The sequence below is a fragment of the Canis lupus genome, chromosome 8 (genome assembly GCF_003254725.2).
Source record: "Canis lupus dingo isolate Sandy chromosome 8, ASM325472v2, whole genome shotgun sequence".
Taxonomy (NCBI): domain Eukaryota; kingdom Metazoa; phylum Chordata; class Mammalia; order Carnivora; family Canidae; genus Canis; species Canis lupus.
Window position 1 is genome coordinate 53,626,603 of NC_064250.1, and position 19,483 is coordinate 53,646,085.

General features: G+C 33.0%; 1 protein-coding gene across 3 annotated transcripts in view; it reads right to left on the minus strand.

Moving 5' to 3' along the window:
- Positions 1-1,477: 1,477 nt before the first annotated feature.
- GTF2A1 (general transcription factor IIA subunit 1) overlaps positions 1,478-19,483 on the minus strand; it is a 47,645-nt gene continuing 29,639 nt past the window's right edge. For all 3 annotated transcript variants that reach the window (XM_049113372.1, XM_025443193.3, XM_035720195.2), the window contains exons 8-9: positions 14,777-14,866; positions 1,478-5,691 (exon numbers count right to left, since the gene is read on the minus strand). In XM_049113372.1, the coding sequence (XP_048969329.1) occupies positions 5,584-5,691; positions 14,777-14,866 (198 nt within the window). In that variant the 3' untranslated portion in view covers positions 1,478-5,583. The remainder of the gene's footprint in view (positions 5,692-14,776; positions 14,867-19,483) is intronic.

Here is a 19,483-nt window from a genome sequence, read left to right on the forward strand (position 1 = left end):
ATTCCTGGCCCATGGGAGATCACTATAGAGGGAGTTGAATGACACAGTTAATGTATGCTCTGTGCTCAATTTCTTCTCAGACTAGGAAAACTATTTCAAAACAAGGGTAAGCAACTACTTGTATCTGTCTCTTCCCTGGCTGAGGAGTAGGAGAGTTGACACGAAGGTCATTTACCTCCAGAAGTAGGACTGCCAATAATCACTAGGACAGGGATTCAGGTCAGACTCAGGGTGAGATAATCAGTGCTTCAAAATCTTTCCATAACATTTTAGTATCAACGTTTTCCTCTATAAGTGAATTGGGAAGAATCCATTGACATTTAGGAAAACTGTAATTTTTAAAAATGTTACAATTCTACTAATTTCAGCTTTGGGAAAATTCAACCTATTTTAGACCTGTAATTCAGAGTATGTTTACTTTACGGAGAAAAAAAAAAAAAGCTTAAAGCCTGTGTTTCATTACCCTCTCCTATACCTGTCCTTTACTTTTCTTCTCTCAGGCACTTTCTGCTATACCCACTGCTTCACCAACTCAACCTCCCAGGCTTAATTTGTTTAGCTGTAACCAAATCTTTCACTGCCTCAACTTGATCAGATCACATTCTCTTTTGCTTTTTTTTCCATTAAAAGAAACTTTTTTGCAGCTCCACCATTCTAAATTATGTAAATTATGAAATCTCTAATTTGTAGCTTGCTGTTACCCAGCACAATTCTAAGAGCTTTACATGCATTGTACCGCAGTCCTCAAAACCAGTCATCATTTTACAGATGAAGAAACTGAGGCCCAAATGGTTAAGATCATCAACATAGGAGCTGAAATTAAAGTGCAAAAATACAAGAATTGCTGGCAATAAATGTCTTTATTATGATTATGTTAATGGTTAAAATTTGCTCGTTTCCTAAAGTAGTAACAGGATTAAAAAATTACAAAAAAAACAACCTTCTTAATGATTCATTTGAATTAACTATAAAATTATAATACCTGCTAATTATTTAATACCTTCTAAAATAACACAAAATATATAATATGTAATACAAACCTCAATAATCCAATTCAGTTATGCAATTATTTACAAACTCTGAACTGAGGAAAAGATTTAGCTAAACAGTAGTTTAAAAGCAAATATGCCCTCAAATAATTTTATCCTAAGTAACCTATTCTTTGGAGTAGGATTACCCATTTATTACAATGTTTAGTAACATTTCATTGGTGTGAATTTAAATTCCAATTTAAATTCCTGTGGGCCTGGAAAATAGAACTATTCTTCTTATACTAAGAATCTGTAACACAGTTTACTATTTCTAATTGACATCCCACCCTACTTATTTTAAAGGTATAGAATTTAACGATACCCTTCCCTTTTCTTTTGATAAGTGGAACTAACAATTTAAAGCATTTCCCTTTCTAAACTGTATATTTTATTCAGTTATCTATATAACAATGTTATATACTAGTAAGCAAAGCAAGCAACATTACTCTTTTTTAAATAACATCTTTAATTAAAGTTTTTGCAAAGGTAAAATATTAAACTTAAAATAGGTCTTAGTACATCAAAATACTAAGTTCTCTAATTGTATTCCAAGATGGTCTTTAAAACATAATATCCTGTATATCACAGAAGAGCAACCTTGATCTGCAATTGTACAGAATGAATTTTACAAACATAATAAATATATTTACGCCCTTACACATAACAGTATGTACAACAGCAGTTGACAATAGTAGCTCAGAACAGCAAAAGGATTAGCCCCTCCCCCAAAATTGTAGCCCTGACACATACTGGACCGATTTAAGGAACCTTGACTAAAATAGTAGTTACTAATTCAATGTAGTTCTTCCCTTAAGAGAAGAACGTTTCTCTTGTTCCTTAAAATAAACACAAATATTAAGTTCGGTGTATTCTTCCTTAAATCATAAAAAATGACAAAAGATAGGCTAAGGCAGGCTTAAAAGGGAATTATAAACTTCAGAATAATTTCCATAGCATAATAGATTAAAATGCAAAACTATTTAATATAAACTCATGAGGAACTATTTAAAGTAACTAGGTTTTAACCAATGAATTCAAAATGTGAAATAGCTGACTCAGACATAGGTGGGAAACAGACATGAAGTAAAATGAAAATGTACAAAGATGGATCAATAAAATATCCCATTGCACAAAAGTTCAAAAAAGTTCAAGATGAAATAATCTGAAAATATAGGAATTTTCTCAAGTGGAAGAAAATGCTAAGTTATATAAAGGGAACTCCCAAGAGGAAATTATGTCTGTTTTCCTGTACAAGGCATATTTACCTTTTGAAAAGAATGGTGACATTATTGCTATAAGATAACCAAAAACTACTCTCAGAGGGAGACAACCCTTTTTTATTCCTCCATAAAAACCAGGAAAAAAAAAAAAACCCAAATCTTTGATTTTCAATATAGCAAAAGAAAATCTTTATACAAAAGCTATTATATTTTTATGTTCTTGCTAAAACCAGAATCTATTAGAATATGCTCTTCAAGAACACATTTTAGTCACTATACACACCGCTCAGATCCTGATGTATTCCTAAGAATAACATCAAGATGGCTTTGATTTTAAGAGAGGCAACAATATACATGTGATATGATGGCATTTAATTAACAGAATGAAATGCGAACATTTAAAAAAATATAAAAGCCCAATATAAAGATCCCTCTCATATAACAGACATTTTACTCTAGAAACTAATTGCACATTAAAGTTGTTTTAGCCAAATGTGGCTCTCCACAGAAATTAAATGTGCTCTCAGGCAATTCAAATGGTCTGATTATCGAAATGACCACCAAAAAAAGAGTACATATACTGAAAGGCACACACTTCCACACTTTACCTAGTAATTTTGTGTAAATTTTCCTTAGCACTATTAACATTAATCTTGTTTTTGCAATAAAAGGTGCCATCACCATCTGTGCAAATTTAAACAAATCCTTTTCTGAAACCTTCTTTTCATAATGTCAAGTCTGAACTATTTCCCCTCTTTGAAGAAACATGTTATTTTCATTTTAAAATTCTGAAAGTGGGAATCCTTGCCTTTTTAAAGGAATGACATTTTATGGAACTAAATGAAATGATTTGTTAAATACAATGTAAAAGCATGATTAAGAATTCAAGTACAGTAAAAGATAAGCAAGTGGCATTCTTATAGCAAGCCACTATAATAAAACCAAAACATTCTATTTGATTAAAAAGGAACACGATGCAGTAATATATAAGAGCACAATTTGGTATGCAGTGTTGTTTGGACCGGCTTTCAGAATTTTCACAGGTAAAAGAAAAGCATTTGCCAACTATGCCATAATTAATATGCAATACACAGGTGCAAATACAAATGGTTATTTCCTGCTTCAAAATAACCTTAGTGAGTCACTCTGAAAGCAGTGGTTGTTCATGTTTGAAAATAACGTTATAAAAACAGGCCAGTATACAATTCTACTATGAATACAAATATTTGTCTACATGGAGGGCCCAAAATATGAGCTGTATATCATATAGTAATCCAAGGTTCAGTAGCAGAAGAACTACAATATAGCCAAAGGGTTTCAATCAACATTGCAGCACTGCTAAGCTTTTATAGGTAGTTCAGGTAGTTGACTTCTTCACTGGGTAAATATAAACCTACTAGCAACTATACTGAAGGACAACTGAACAACAGAATTTCTGTGATTTCATACCCTCCCTTCTCCCAGTCTCATTAACAAAAAAACAAATAACTGTGTGCTTTGAGAGTAGTGGGGTAAACATTAAAATTCCCCTCCAAAAAACTAAATTAATATAGTAAAAATTAAAACCGTCTTACCAGTTAATGGAATCTAAATAAAACCTAACTACTAGCATGCTAGAAACCATCATATACACCAAAGTTCAGAACATAAGTTAAAGGGACCAAGTTGGTACGTGGTGTGGAAAGTAGGCAAAAAAAAAAAAGACTAGACTTTTTGAGAAGTTTGAAGATTTGTGTTAAAAAGAAACACGTAATAGCTCACAGTTTTTCTTTGCAATTAAAGTGTTTCTATGTTATTTCTGGAAACACACACAAAGGCGAATAAAAGGAAGACAAAAATGGAAGACAAAAAAATCAAAATATAAGTAACTTAAACACACGTGAAATTTGTCAAGATAGACCATGAAAAAGAATTAGGTATAAGAAAACATAGATGAAGACAAGTGTTCCTACAGTTCTCCCAGGCAACTAGCTCACACAGAACACAGCACTGCCATATTGTTCCTTAGAGCCCCTTACAGAATACAGAACTGTGCATTCTTAATATACATATTAAATTTCTATTATTCTTAATATACAAGTCAAATTTCTATGCTTTCTTCTCGATGTGCAAACTGGAGCCCATGTCTACATTACCAATGGCCTGGAAGGGCCACCAAATAAGAGAGAGGTAAATATGTACTTAGTGGCCCAACCCCCTATAGCCCCAAAATTTCTCCCTCAAATTACAAAGTTGCAATTAAAAAATTTGTTCAATTAGAATACTTTTTAAATTCTTTACTAGTAAACACAAGAAACTTTTATAATTACTAAACTGTTTAAGAAAAACCCAGGTCCTCACTACCTGCCCAATGCTTCAATCAATGCACAGGATGTTATCTGAATGTTTGCTTAGCTTAAAGATTAAACACATATATAAGCATATACTTCAGCCCCAACAGGGAAAAAAATCTATATCTATTCTTATGTATGTAATTTCAGCTAGATGGTATCGGTGAAATAAAACTGTATTCCTGAGGAGCCACTCTGGGGTTTCTTTTTAAGGTATGGGACTAAAAGAAACAAATATTTCTCTGTAAGGAAACCAAAAGTTGTCATTTTAATTCTGCTCAACTCTATGAGGCCCAAGTCTTTAAATTACATTTAATGAGTACAAAAACCTAATTAAGTAAATATCCATTCCTGGGTCAAATTTTGTCTCCAAACTGTGATCACTGATTACTTCCTTTAACTCTTAAACAGATGTTTCATAAAGCAGGGAAGGAAGAGGTATATATTACTGAGGGAGAATAGCTAGTAAAAATATTTAAGACCTATTATGAGAGTTCTAAATTGTTTCCTTATACAAGTGAATTAAAATTCAACACCATAATTCTTACCCTTTTGTAAAAAGCTCACACGCAATTTTTACCAAATATAACCACATACAATAAGCAGTTTCAGTTCAATCTATCAAAAGGGAATTTTCTTCAGTTCGTTCCAACAAGTATCTTCTGATTGAACCCAAGTTGGAGGAAGGAATATAGACAAAGCTTTACATGCTAATTACTGGTGGCAGGTACCTGTATTTAAAATCAACAATTATGGTTTCCAAAACCCCAACCTCCCCACCCCAACAACCCCAGGTGCTACAGTTCCATGGCTTGCCGGTTAGAAGTAGTGTCTATGTTGTCAAGGTCTCTTTGTTCCAGTAGCTTTGATTCTACTGCACTTTTCTGACATGCAGAAGTTAAGTTTTGGTTGGTGTATATGTCCCAAGTTTCAAACTGTCCACTTTAAATTTTTTTTTTTAAGTTTCTTTTGTTTTATTTATAAAAGAGAAGAACCAACTCTTCACCATTCTGCATCTCCGATGGCTTTGGAAAATATATAATCTCTTCCATTAAGATTCATTATACCATCCTTGAGATGAAATTTCCATTTGTTTTTACTTCTGTGTATCTAAATAAACAAAAGAAGAGCATAAGAGATAGAGACAAAAAACAGAGGAAACACAAAACCCATTCATACACCAAAATCTTTGTCTTGTAATTAGTGCATTTATAAATTGTTTAATTGACATATAATTGATATTTAACATTACTTACAGCTACACATGATTATTTGTATATATTACAAGGTTATAATAAGCCTAGTTAATACCCATCATCATATATAATTACAATTTTTTTTTTTTTTGTGATGAAAACTTTTAACATCTACTCTTTGGGCAACTCTCAAGTATATAATTTGGCATTAAGTATAGTTATCATGCTTTATATCACACCCTTATGATTCATTTATTTTATAACTTCAAGTTAGCACTTTTGACCCCCTTCACACATCTGCCCCAATCTCTATCCTAAGGCCTCTGGCAACCACCATTCTGTTCTCTGTATTTATGAGTTCAGTTTTGTTTTGGTTGGTTGTTGTAGAAGTCACATATAAAAGTGAGATCATACAGTATTTGTTTTTCTCTTATTTCATTTAGCATAATGCTCTCAAGATTCACTCCTGTCATGACAAGATTGCTTTCTTTTTTTATGGCTGAATAATATAACATCGTGTATATATAAATATATACCACATTTTATTTATCCATTCATCCATTGATGGACACTTATGTCGCTTCCATGTCTTGGCTGTTGTAAATAATGCTGCAATGAACATGGGAGGATATAAACTTTTCAGAGTTAGTGTTCTCCTTTCCTCTGAATAACTATTCAGGAAGCTGAATTACTGGATCATATAGTAGTCCTATTTTTTATTTTTCAAGGAACCTCCAAGCAGTTTTCCATAGTGGCTGTAACAATTTACATTTCTACAAAAAGTGTACAAGGGTTCCCTTTTCTTCACAACCTCACCAACACTTGTTATTTCTTGTCTTTTTCATAACAGTCATTCTGACAAGTATGAGCTGATATCTCGCTGTGGTTTTGATTTGTATTTCCCTGAAGAATAGTGATATTGTGCATGTACCTGCTAGCCATTTTATTTTTTCTTTGGAAAAATACCCATTCAGTTCTGCCCATTTTTGAAATTGAACTGCTTTTTTGTTACTGAGTTGTATGAGTTCTCCATACATTTTGGATATTAACTCTTTATCAGATAGATGATTTGCAAATATTTTCTATTCTGTAGGTTGTCTTTTTCATTTTGTTAATGGTTTCCTTTGCTATGCAGAAGCTCTATAGTTTAATGTAGTCCTGTTTATTTTTGCTTTTGTTCCCAAATCTAAAACATTACCAAGACCCATGTCAAGGAGCTTACTCCCTATGTTTTCTTCTAGCTTTATGGTTTCAGATTTTACATTTGTCTTTAATCTATCTTGAGTTGATTTTTTGTGTATGTTTTAAGATAGTGGTCCAGTTTCATTCCTTTGCATGGGACTTTCCCAAGACCATTTATTGAAGTGACTGTCCTTTCCCCATTGTATATTCTTAGCTCCTTTGTTGTATATCAACTGAATACATATGTTTGGGTTCATTTCTGGGCTCTTTTCTGTTCCACTGATCTGCATGTCTGATTTTATGCCAATACCACACCGTTTTAATTCTTAAAGCTTTGTTATATAGTATAAAAATCAGAGAGCATGATGCATCTCTCTTAAGATTGCTTTTCAGGGTCTTTTGCATTTCAGGATTATTTTTTCATTTCTATGAAAAATGCCACTGACATTTTGATTTGGATTGCACTGAATCTGTTGAATCTGTAGATCACTTCAGGTAGTACAAACACTTTAACAATATTTTTTCAAATCAATGAGCATAAAATATTTTTCCATTTATTTCTTTTTCAGTTTCCTTCATCAATGTCTTATAGTTTTCAGTGCACAGGTGTTTCATCTCCTTGGTTAAATTTATTACAATGTGTCTTATTCTTCTTGATGCAATAAATGGGATTGCTTTAACCTCCCTTTCTGATAGTTTGTTAACGTATAGAAATGCAACATATTTTGTATACTGATTTTGTATCTTGCAACTTCACTGAATTTGTTTATTACTTCGGTAATAAACAGTTATTCGGTGTAGTCTTCAGGATCTTCTATATATAATACTATGCCATCTATAAATAGTGACAGTTTTACTTCTTCCTTTCCAATTTAGATGCTTATTTTTTCTTGCCTAACTAGTCTGGCTAGAACTTCTAATACTATGTTGAATAAAAATGGCAAGAATAAAAAAAAGCATTCTTGTCTTGTCCCTGATCTTACAGAAAAAGCTTTCAGCTTTTCCCCTTTGAGTGTGCTACCTGCAGGGTTGTCATATATGCCCTATATTATGTTGAAGTAGGTATGTACCCTCTAACAACCACTTTGTTGAGAGGTTTTTATCATAAATGATGTTGAATTCTGCCAAATGCTGTTTCTGCACTAGTGAGATAAGATTTTTATGCTTCATTTTGTTAATGTGATCAGTTACCACATTGATTTGTGTGTGTTGAATCATCCTTGGATCCCCTGAAATAAATCCCACTTGGTCATGGTCATAGTATATGATCATCTTAATAGACTGTTGAATTCAGTTTGCTAGAATTCTGTTGAGGATTTTGGCAACTGTGTTCATCAGGAATACTGGCATATAAGTTTCTTTTCCTGTGGTGCTCTTGTCTGGTTTAGGTGTCAGAGTAATACTGACCTTGTTAAGTGATTTTAAAGTGTTTCCTCCTCTTCTGTTTTTGGAAAAGTTTGAGAAGGACTGGTATTAATTCTTCTTTAAGAATTTCTTTTTGAGGGCAGCCTGGGTGGCTCAGCGGTTTAGCCCCGCCTTCGGCCCAGGGTGTGATCCTAGAGACCCGGGATTGAGTCCCACGTCAGGCTCCCTGCATGGAGCCTGCTTCTCCCTCTGCCTGTGTCTCTGCCTCTCTCTTTCTGTGTCTCTCATAAATAAAAAAAATAAAAAATAAAAATAAATAAAATAAAATAAAATAAAATAAAATAAAATAAAATAAAATAAAATAAAATAAAATAAAATTTCTTTTTTATTCTGGTATAGTTCACCAGTAAAGTCATCCAGTTATGAGTTTGTTGGAAGGTTTTTGATTAGGAATTTATCCATTTCTTCTAGGTTGTCCCATTTCTTGGCATAGAATTGTTCATAGCAGTCTTAGAATTCTTTGTATTTTTGTAGTATCTATTATAACAACTCCGCTTTCACTTCTGATTTTGAGTCTTATCCTTTTTTTCTTGGTGAGTCTAACTAATGATTTGTCAATTTTGTTCATCTTTTCAACGAACCAGTTTCATTGATCTTTTCTGGTGTCTTTTTAGTCTCTACTTCATTTATTTCCACTCTGATCTTTGTTATTTCCTTTCTTCTCCTAACTTTGGATTTCATTTGATCTTTTTCTAGTTGTCTGAGATATAAAGTTAGCCTGAGATTTTTTTTGTTTCTTGATGTATGCATTTATCTCTATTAACTTCCCATCTAAGAGTGCTTTTACTACATCTTGTGAGTTTTGGTATACTAGATTTCCATTTTCATTTGTCTCAAGATTTGTTTTCTCTTTTGATTTCTCCTTTCACTCAACGATTATTCAGTAGCATGCTGTTTAATCTCCAAATATTTGTGAATTTTCCAATTTTCTTCTTGTAATTGATTTCTAGTTTCATATCATTAGGGCAGGCTAAAAGGGTTTTTTTTTGACAAACTGGTTTCTTAATAAAGTTAAACTTGACCAAAAAGAGGGGGATGCCTGGGTGGGTCAGTGGTTGAGTGTCTCTGCCTTCGGCTCAGGGAGTGATCCCTGCATCGGGCTCCTTGCAGAGTATGCTTCTGTCCTTGTCTCTGCCTCTCTGTGTCTCTGCCTTTCTCTGTGTGTCTCTCATGAATAAATAAATAAAACCTTAAAAAAAATTGACAAAAAAAAATCTCCCATTCATTAGGTGAATTTTTAAAAAACAAATATATTTGTAATTAATTTTATTTTATAGTTCTTAGTATTTGTGTTCATTAATAATATATTTCTCTGCAAAGTATCTTATCTTTGCCAGGTTTACATATACACGTGTCTCTTTTTTTCACAGGAAATTTTACACTGAAAAACTTTTAAAATAAGAATATCTGTTTTCCCTGATGCTTCTGGACCATTGTTTTGCCTATAACTCATTTTGTCTATACCATTTAACAATTTGGGCTTGTCGGGCTCCCTGCATGGAGTCGGCTTCTCTGCCTGTGTCTCTCCCTCTCTCTCTCTGTCTCTCATGAATAAATAAAATTTAAAAAAAAAAACACAATTTGGGGTTTTCTTCATTCTTCTTACGTAGTGATCACTAGGACACTATTCCCAATATCCCCAGTATCCCCAATACTGGAATCATGTTTACAACCATTCTCTTCCTCACACACAGTAACAACATCTATATAGCTAACTCTTCTAATATGATGGTCCAACAGTATTAGTATCCATACTGATACTAGGATTTCCAACCTCTAATTACTTTCTAATTCTACTTTACTTATCTACAAGACACCTGGCAACTGTTTTCTCAATGGCTACCAATTATCTTCTAATTTACCACATTACTAGCCTCTTGTTACCTGATCTATTATAATAACTTTCCAAATGATTTCCAGGCTTCACTCTCACCTTCCTTTTAATCATCTTATAAACATCATTGCCAGAAGCACAGTTCTAACCAATCATCTCTACTTGACCATTTCTATCTCTAAATGACCTGGGAATAATTCACCTTCCAAGCTCATTTCCTGCCTCCACATTCCTCAAAGACTGTATTTCAATCAAAAGAAGTATCATCCTTATTCAAAAATACTGTGTTCTCCTCAAAGCTTCAGCTAAAAGTATGAATCACATCAGCTGAAAGTACACTCTCCTAATGATTTTCAGTGGCATTTCCAAACACATTTCTAAGTATATACAATTATGAAAAATTTCTTCTACCAAAGTAAAATTCCTTATAGTTTTCTCAAGACCTAACATGGACTCTTATACATGGCAGTATTAACAAATAACATCTGAGGGAATGCTGATCATTCAGTTACTCACAAATTTCAAAAACTATGTATATCTGCAATTAAGCCAAAGGGGTAAGGGTAGTGTTTAAACTGGGCCAGACCATGGGCACTACCCTCTTTACCTTCATTTATAGTTTTCAGTTATTTGTAATTCACAGATTTTTTTTTTTTAAGATTTTATTTATTTATGCATGAGAAAGACCGAGAGAAAGGCAGAGACACAGGCAGAGGAAGAAGCAGGCTCCATGCAGGAAGCCCGATGTGGGACTCAATCCCGGGACTCCGGGATCATGACCTGAGCCAAAGGCAGATGCTCAACCACTAAGCCACCCAGGCGTCCCGTAATTCATAGTTTTAAGGAGAAACTTAATCAACTGAAGTGACCTTTCTTCTCTTTCCTAATAAATCCCATGCATGATTTAATTTTCAGTTCAAGCTCTGTATCTTTAAAGAAGGGGCCTATAGTTCTCCTTCTTCTCTGATCTAAAGGGAACTTCAAAATCAAGTAATTTTCAAAAGACATAATCATAACTTGGATAGGTTCGATGAGTTGACCAGGGACATATTGCTAGTAAGTGACAAAGAGATTCTCAAACCCAAGACACCTTTTACTAAACCAGGCCACTTCATATAATAATCCAGAAATGTTCATTACATATATTTTCTGAGAACCCATTCATAAAATTCCATGCTCTAACCTCCCAATATTTCCATGGCCTAACCTCCCAACATTTCCATGAGAGTTGCCAACAATAGTTGGCAAACTTGTTCAGTATCTGCTTGAGTATGATTAGAAGTGGGGGGGGCAAAGAACTGCAAATTAAGTTATTCCATGCTGGACCTATTTTAAGTCTTCCCATACTTTATCCCTTAATGAAATCTGTTTCCTTCAAGCTACCATTCACTGATCTATCTTTTGGGACTAAAAAAAAAAAAAAAAAAGGTCAAACAACACTTCATATATTGAAATAAATAAATAAATAAATAAATAAATAAATAAATAAATAAATAAATAAATAATAAATAAATAAATAAATAAATAAATACAACTAAACTTATGTTCAAAACCGATCACTTTCCTCAGCCAAACCTGCTCCATCTTTCAGCCTTTCCCATCTGAGTTGATGGCCTCTCCATTCTTCCTTCTGGTTCCTCATCAAAAAATCTTGGAATCATTCTTGATTCCTTTTTTCTTTTCAACCACATATCCAAAAAGAGTTAGAAAATCCTGCTCATTCTCCTTCAAAACATATCCAAGATTTAGCTGCTTCTCACCATTTCCAATGCTACTCCCCTGGGCCTAACTTACCATTATCACACTTGGATTACTACAATATTCCTGTTAGACTCCTTGTTTCAACCTCTGCTTCCTTCACACAATCTGCTCTTGAAGAAGGCAAAGTAATCCTGTTAGAATTACAATGTACGTGATACTACATCTATTTGAAACCTTCCAGTAACTTCCAAATTCACTGATAAGAGACCAAGTCTTCACAAACTTCCATATCACCTGCCCCACTTACCTCCTAACTTATTAATCTGCTAACTATATGTCCCTTCCCTTACATCTGGTATCCATGCCACCTCTCACATACAATAGACAGGCTCTGTTACCAGATAACGACAAGGCTAACTCTCTTCAAGGCTTTGTTCAAATGTCATCTTCCTAAAAGATCTAACAAGACTAACCTTTTAAAAACTGTAACTGTCTCCCTTTCCTACCAATTATCAGCTTCTAACATACCGTAATTATTTATTTATTTTTTACATTTTACCATCTGTCTCCCTTGACTAAACTTCCCAATGGCAGGGATTGCTTTATTTTGTTCACTAGTTTATCTGAACTTCCTAGTACAGTACCGTGGGACATCATAGACACTCTGTTGAGTGAAAAGACCTCTTTCTCTTTTCTTTGACTCCCTACAGAAAAAATAGTATCTATCCAAAAATGGGCACACAAATTTATTTCCATCATGAAATGAGTGACTACAACTTGAAAGACAATGGGATTATACAAGCAAGAAAGTGGTAAGTAGCCAGGAAAGAGAATTCCCCAGACAAGTAAAGAAACTGATTGTATCCTGCTGCATGACAACTTGCAAAAAGCAAATGAAGAAAAGTTTCAGGATCAAACAATCCACATACTCAGCACTTCAGAAGAAAGGGCTCTTAAATTTCCTAATGACAAACATATTAAGTAAAATTACCAATAATTAAGGCTGAAGCCTCCACAATTGATGCCATCAGTCCTTATCTATCCATAAAAGGGAGAACTCTGTTTCATTATTAGGTTTAACTACAATTTTGATTTGATTGGCAACATAAACTTCATTATTCTTTCTATAATGGTTTCTAAAATGGACTCATTGTTGAAATCCTAAAGTTTAGGTTTCAGAAATAAAATCGTAAAATTCAAGTTGGCTCAAACCATATCCAACCCCATTTTAACCATTCATAGAACACAAGGATTCTTTATTATTGACTAAAACATCAAGCCCAGCCCTCCAGAACTCATCTGATTCTAAAAATTAGATCTCTGCGAATTTTAAAATTGTTTATTGTTTAACATACTACTTAAAACTATTTCAATTTCTGCTTAAAACTTTAAAAAGTCTCTAGGAGCAAAACAAACCAATTTTAACATTTAAAATGTTATGTGTACAATTTGTACCAGAGAATAATACAACCCATCTTACAATGTGAAAATACTCAGAAGTATGTTCTTCAATCTACCTAAGGGTAAAGGTCTCTCTTGCCTGATAAATCTGACATCTTATCATCATGAAACTATGTTCTAGATATTTTGGTTGCATGAGGTTCCTTTGAGATTTCCTGACAACAAAGGTTTATTGGTATCTATTTTAACATTACACTCTTCCACTACAAAAGTATAACAAGAAATTATTACATTTATTATAATGTCCCTGATATAAGGTTTTAATAATGCTCACCCAATATTCACACAGTACAAAAGTGGATGCTCTGATAATTATGTTTATGAATGACCTCACTGACTTTATTCTGTAATCCTGTTACAGTTACTGTAAGTAACTGGTTTGACTTTACCTTTTCATTACAAAATAAATTGTTTTGACATTTCCCTATAGATCTATTTCCAATAAATATGGCTATTTATATGCAATAAGCATGGTAACTTAGAAGTTTCATTTCTATAAATAACAACACAAGTGTAAGATTTTCATCATTTGTAAAGGAAATTCATGTAAGGCACAAATTTTGCATGATCATGACTATAGCTCCAATTCCTGGCACATGCTTAATAACAAATACTTGGTAAGTATTTATTTAGTGAATGAGTAGTGCTTACAAACAAAAGCCCAATGGCTTCTGTTAGGGTTTTCATCATTTGGTAATGACTACTGTTCAAGTTAAATTACAAATGCAATATAATTTGTAGATTATAAATTTAATGATTATAGAAAATAATTTTATTACAAATTAAATGTTTCAATACATAACTAAATCTCAACAATAATGCCAATAACTGTAATAAAAATACTTGGAAAGCAGCACTTTTTTGAAGAATTAGGAAAACAAGAATCCAATAGCTAATTCTCACAGACCTAGTTTAAAAATACCTAATGCTACCAAAAATACAGTAGAGCTAAATAATTTTTAAACTGATTTTCAGTAAAAACATGTTAGTTAACAGTCTTGTTTACTGCCCTATTTCTCCTCTTAGTAATGAAAAAAAGTGACAACATTCAATTAAATCCTTTTAGTTTTGAGCTGGTTGAAACTAAATGGAAAACAGCTGGGTTAATAATGTTAAACGATAACCCCAAAATGACTGTTTACTTTGTAAGTTGGGAGACAGTGTAAATTGAAAAAATGCCTACCTCTCCTCTTATCATTCATAGCATTTTTCAAATGTAAAGCTATACTATTAATTTCTCATTAAAGTAATCTACTAAACTATAACAATGTTTACAATCATCTGGTTTATACTGAACATAAGAGGCATCAATCAGCTGCCAAAATGTTCAACAAGGTAGAAAAGATAGAAGAAATTACATCAGAAAAAAAAATCAGTAACCTGATAAAATCCTTACCTTATCATATTGGCATACAACAACATTTTCTGTATCAAAGAGTTCCTGTCCTTCCTCATCACTCACATCATCTTCACTGTTGAGGGGCTCCTACAAATAAGAAAGAAGAGTATTTATTTATATTTCATGTATTATTAGAAAAAGGTCCTTCTAATATTCAAGGAAAAGAAATACAATGACCTTGATGTTCTTTGAGAATGAAGATTCAGACAGAACCATATACACACACGTATACCACAAATTTACTGTTAATCAGCTATGTTAAAACTGGGCCAATTTTACTGAAATTGCAGCAAGAAATCAAAAATAAAAAGTTAAGCTTACAACTTTTAAGTCTGAAAAGATGTTTATTTCCTTCATTCTTTCCGAACAGCACAAGATCACTCTCTCCAAGAACTGTTTAAGATGTCTAGAAGGTAATCTAAGAAAATATGAAGGTTTAATGTGATAATGGCACGATGTGCCACCAGAAACAGCAGAGTAAAAGTAAAAGGGAAAAACAATGGTGAAGTTGGAGGAGGAAAAAAGGGCTATAAACCAGGCTAGCATTCTGGCTTGTCTACACACTGAGGACCAAGACTCTATATTATTAGCATGTCTACCATTGTGATGGTGATGGCAGATGCTTGTATAACTAAGGCATTGAAATTAAAAGGATACATGTGGGAGGGGTGAGGTAGGAGGGAGCTCAGTCCCAAAGAGAATTAAAAATTAAAGGTCAAGATCTAACTAGAACATAAAATGACCAACCATGTTACACCGGACTTCAACTAATTGAGAAGATAAAAAATAGAACTCATAGATTTCTAATTAACAGAGAAGGTAACGACAAAATAAAAGAGGAAAGGAATGTAATCAAGATGACACTAAGTCTAGGCATATACCTCACACACGTGTATCTATATTCTTTAATTTAAAATAGATATCATCAATGTAAATGTAAAAACAATTTATTCACATAAAATTCATATAACATAAAATTCACCATTTTAATCATTTTAGAGTGTACCAGTCATACTTAGTACATTCATAACGTGTGCAATTATCATCACTAATTTCACAACAATTTCATCACCTTTACCATCAAGCAGTCACTCACTTCCCATCCCTACTCTCCCCAGTCCTACACTAATCTTTTTTGGTCACTATATATTTACCTCTAGATAGTTCATATAAGTGCAAACATACAGTATACATATGTAAGGACGTGTGGTGTGGCTGCTTTTATTTATAATATGTGAGGCTCATCCATGTTGTAGCATAAACCACTACTTTGTTCCTTTTAATGGCTAAATAATATTCCACTGCACAGATAAACCACATTTTAATTTGTCCATCCATCAATTGATAGACATTTGGGTTATTTACATCTTTTGGATTTTGTAAACAGTTTTGAACATTCACATACAAGCTTTTGAGTAACAGTTTTCAATTCTCTTATACATATACTTAGAACTGCTCTGTCATATGATAACTTTATGCTTAACATTTTGAGGAACCACCAAATCATTTTCCACAGCAGCTACACTATTTTCCATTCCCACCTGCAATGCAAAAGAGCTCCAATTTCTCCATATCTCACCAACATCTGTTTCCTTTTTTATCTTTTTTGATTATAGCCATCCTGGTAAATATGAAGTGGTATCTCTTTATGGTTTTGATATATGCATTACTGTAATAACTAATGATGTTGAGCATCTTTTCACATACTTGTTGGCTTATTTGTATATCCTCCTTGGAGAAATGTCTATTTATGTCCTTTACCCATTTTGGAATAGAGTTGCTTGTTAGTTGTTGAATTCCAAAATTTTCTATTCTGCATAATAAGCCCCTATCAGAGGATTTGCAAATATTTTCTCCTATTTTGTAGGCTATCTTTTCACTTTTTGGATATTGTTCTTAGAGACACACAAGTTTTTAATCTATTAAATCTGTTATTTTTTTCTATTGCTTGTGCTTTTGGTGTCATATCTAAGAAACTATTGCCAAACCCAGTGTTATTCAGCTTTTGCCCTATTTTCTTCTAAGAATTTTATAGTTTTAGGTCTTATTTATGTTTAGGTCTTTTGACCCATTTTGAGTTAATTTTGTATATTGTGTGAGGTAGGGGTCCAACTTCACTGTTTTGCATGTGGATATTCAGTTGTCCAAGCTACTATTTGGTAAGACCATTCTTTTCCTGCTGAATAGTCTTGGCTCATGTAAAAATGTTGTAAGATGATAGCATACACAGCAGTATTCCACATAAAAAAAGATACACCTAAAGCTTTGGGATCCAAAAAATTTGAAAGGAAAGAATGAAAGCTATTCTAACTGAAACAAAGTTGGTATGGCTCTATACTATCATACAAAAGAGACTGTATGGACCAAAAAAAAAAAAAAAAATTACTGGAGATAAAATAGGAAACTACATCATCATAAATGGCTCAATTTACTAGAAAGTGTAAGTTTAAGCTTATATGTGTCTACTTTTAGGTTCAAAATATAAAGAGCATAATGACAGAACAAATCCACCATCATAGTAGGAGATCTGAACATCTCTCTCAGTCATCGATGATGGTGTAAACACACAAAAAATATTAGTAAGGATATAGAATATCCAAAGAAAACTATTAACAATCTAATTCTCATATATAGAAGACAATCAGACAACTGCAAAAAAAGTCTTTTCAAGGGATCCCTGGGTGGCGCAGCGGTTTAGCACCTGCCTTTGGCCCAGGGTGCAATCCTGGAGACCCGGGATCGAATACCACGTCGGGCTCCCGGTGCATGGAGCCTGCTTCTCCCTCTGCCTATGTCTCTGCCTCTCTCTATCTCTCTGTGTGACTATCATAAATAAATAAAAAAATAAAAATTTTTAAAAAAAAGTCTTTTCAAGTATACAGGAAGCATACGCAACACTGACCGCATAGAGCAAGTCTCAATCAATTTCAAAGGATGCATACATCACAAAGATCATATTCTCTACAAATAAAATTGTTAAGTCAGAACAAAAATTAATGAAATAGAAATTACAGAATAAAGCTATAAGTTAATTATTAAAAACATTAATGAAATCAACATACCTCTTGCAAGACTCAACAAAAAAAAAAGAGCAAGAAGGCAGAAAAAATATCAGAAATGAGAATTTAAAAAAGGAATGACTACAAGTGATTCTGGAATCAAAAAGATGATTATCATTAACTTTATGTTAATTTCAAAATCTACATATATAGTCCTAGAATAATAAAACTTATCCAAATTGTCTCAAAAAGAAACAATACTTGAACAGAGTAAGGACATTACCAGAATCAGATATTCTTAGCAGCATACTTTAACAAATATTCCCAGAATTAAGTATATCTTAAAAAAAAAAAAAGTCCAATGAAGACAGAACACTTGCCAATATTTTTATAATGCTATCATAAACCTGAAAACCTAGTACGAGTATGAGAACAGAAAATCACAGACAGTACATGAATATACAGGAAAAGTCCTAAACAAAGTGAATTCAGCAATTTATAAAAAGAGTAATACAGAATGACTAAGTAGTGCTATCCAACAAATACAAAAGTGGTTATAAGTAGAAAACCAACTAACACAATTAGGTATTAAATAACACATTAAGGATAAGAAATTGTATGATTATCTAACAGTTGCAGAAAGTATTTAACAAAATTCAACATTCATTTAGATTTTAAAAATCAAAGCAAAGCTCTTAGTTAATTTGAATAAAGGGAACTTCTTTAACCTGATAAAAAGATGTTCATAAAAAGCCTATAGTAAACATTATATTTAATAGTGAATCACAGAAGGGCCCCTAAGAACAAGGTAAGGGTGCCTGGTATTTCTAATCAATATTGTTCCAGAAGGCTGAGCCAATGAAGCAAGAAAAGCAGTCATTTTTAATATCTGATTGCCTATAGAAAACATGAAAGAATCAAAGATGCTAAATCTCATTAGTATTCAAATTAAAACTAAATGGAAACACCATTTTCTATCTATCAGACCTGCAAAAATTAAGAAGCTTGACAATATCAAGTATCAGTGAAGACATATTAGCACAATAGTTTGGCATTTTATTGTAAAGTTGAAAATATGGATGCCTTAGAATCCAGTAATTCAATGGTTAGGTATAACCCTTAAAAGAAAGTTATGCATATGTGTCCCCAGAAAACATACTCCAAAATATGTTATAACCGTTAAGAGTAAACAAATAGAAACAACCCTAATGCCCATCACATCATTAAAAAAAAAAAAAAATGGAGAAACCAAATATGGTATATTCAATAGTGAAAATAATTACAGTATATGCAACTGAGATGAACCTCAGAAATAGTATTCTAAGGGATAAAAAAAGCAATCAACATGCAGAAGAATAACAGAATTATCCCATTTGTTTTATAAATGGGCATTCAAAACTAAACATTGCTCTTCAGGAATATAAATACAGATAGTAAACATAAAGGCAAGTTAATGATAAACACAGAATTCATAAGCATGGTTACTCTGATGACAGGAGGAGGATGGGGATTGGGGCAAGGTACTCAGGGTACTTTAATAAAATAATGGGATTGTTATATGTATTTTAAAGATTTTATTTATTTATCTATTTAGAGGGAGCATTCAGGAGCAGGGGTAGGGGAAGAGGGAAATGGAGAGACAATCTCAAAAGCAAACTCTGCACTGAGTGTGGAGCTTGATGTGGGGCTCCATCCTACAACCCTG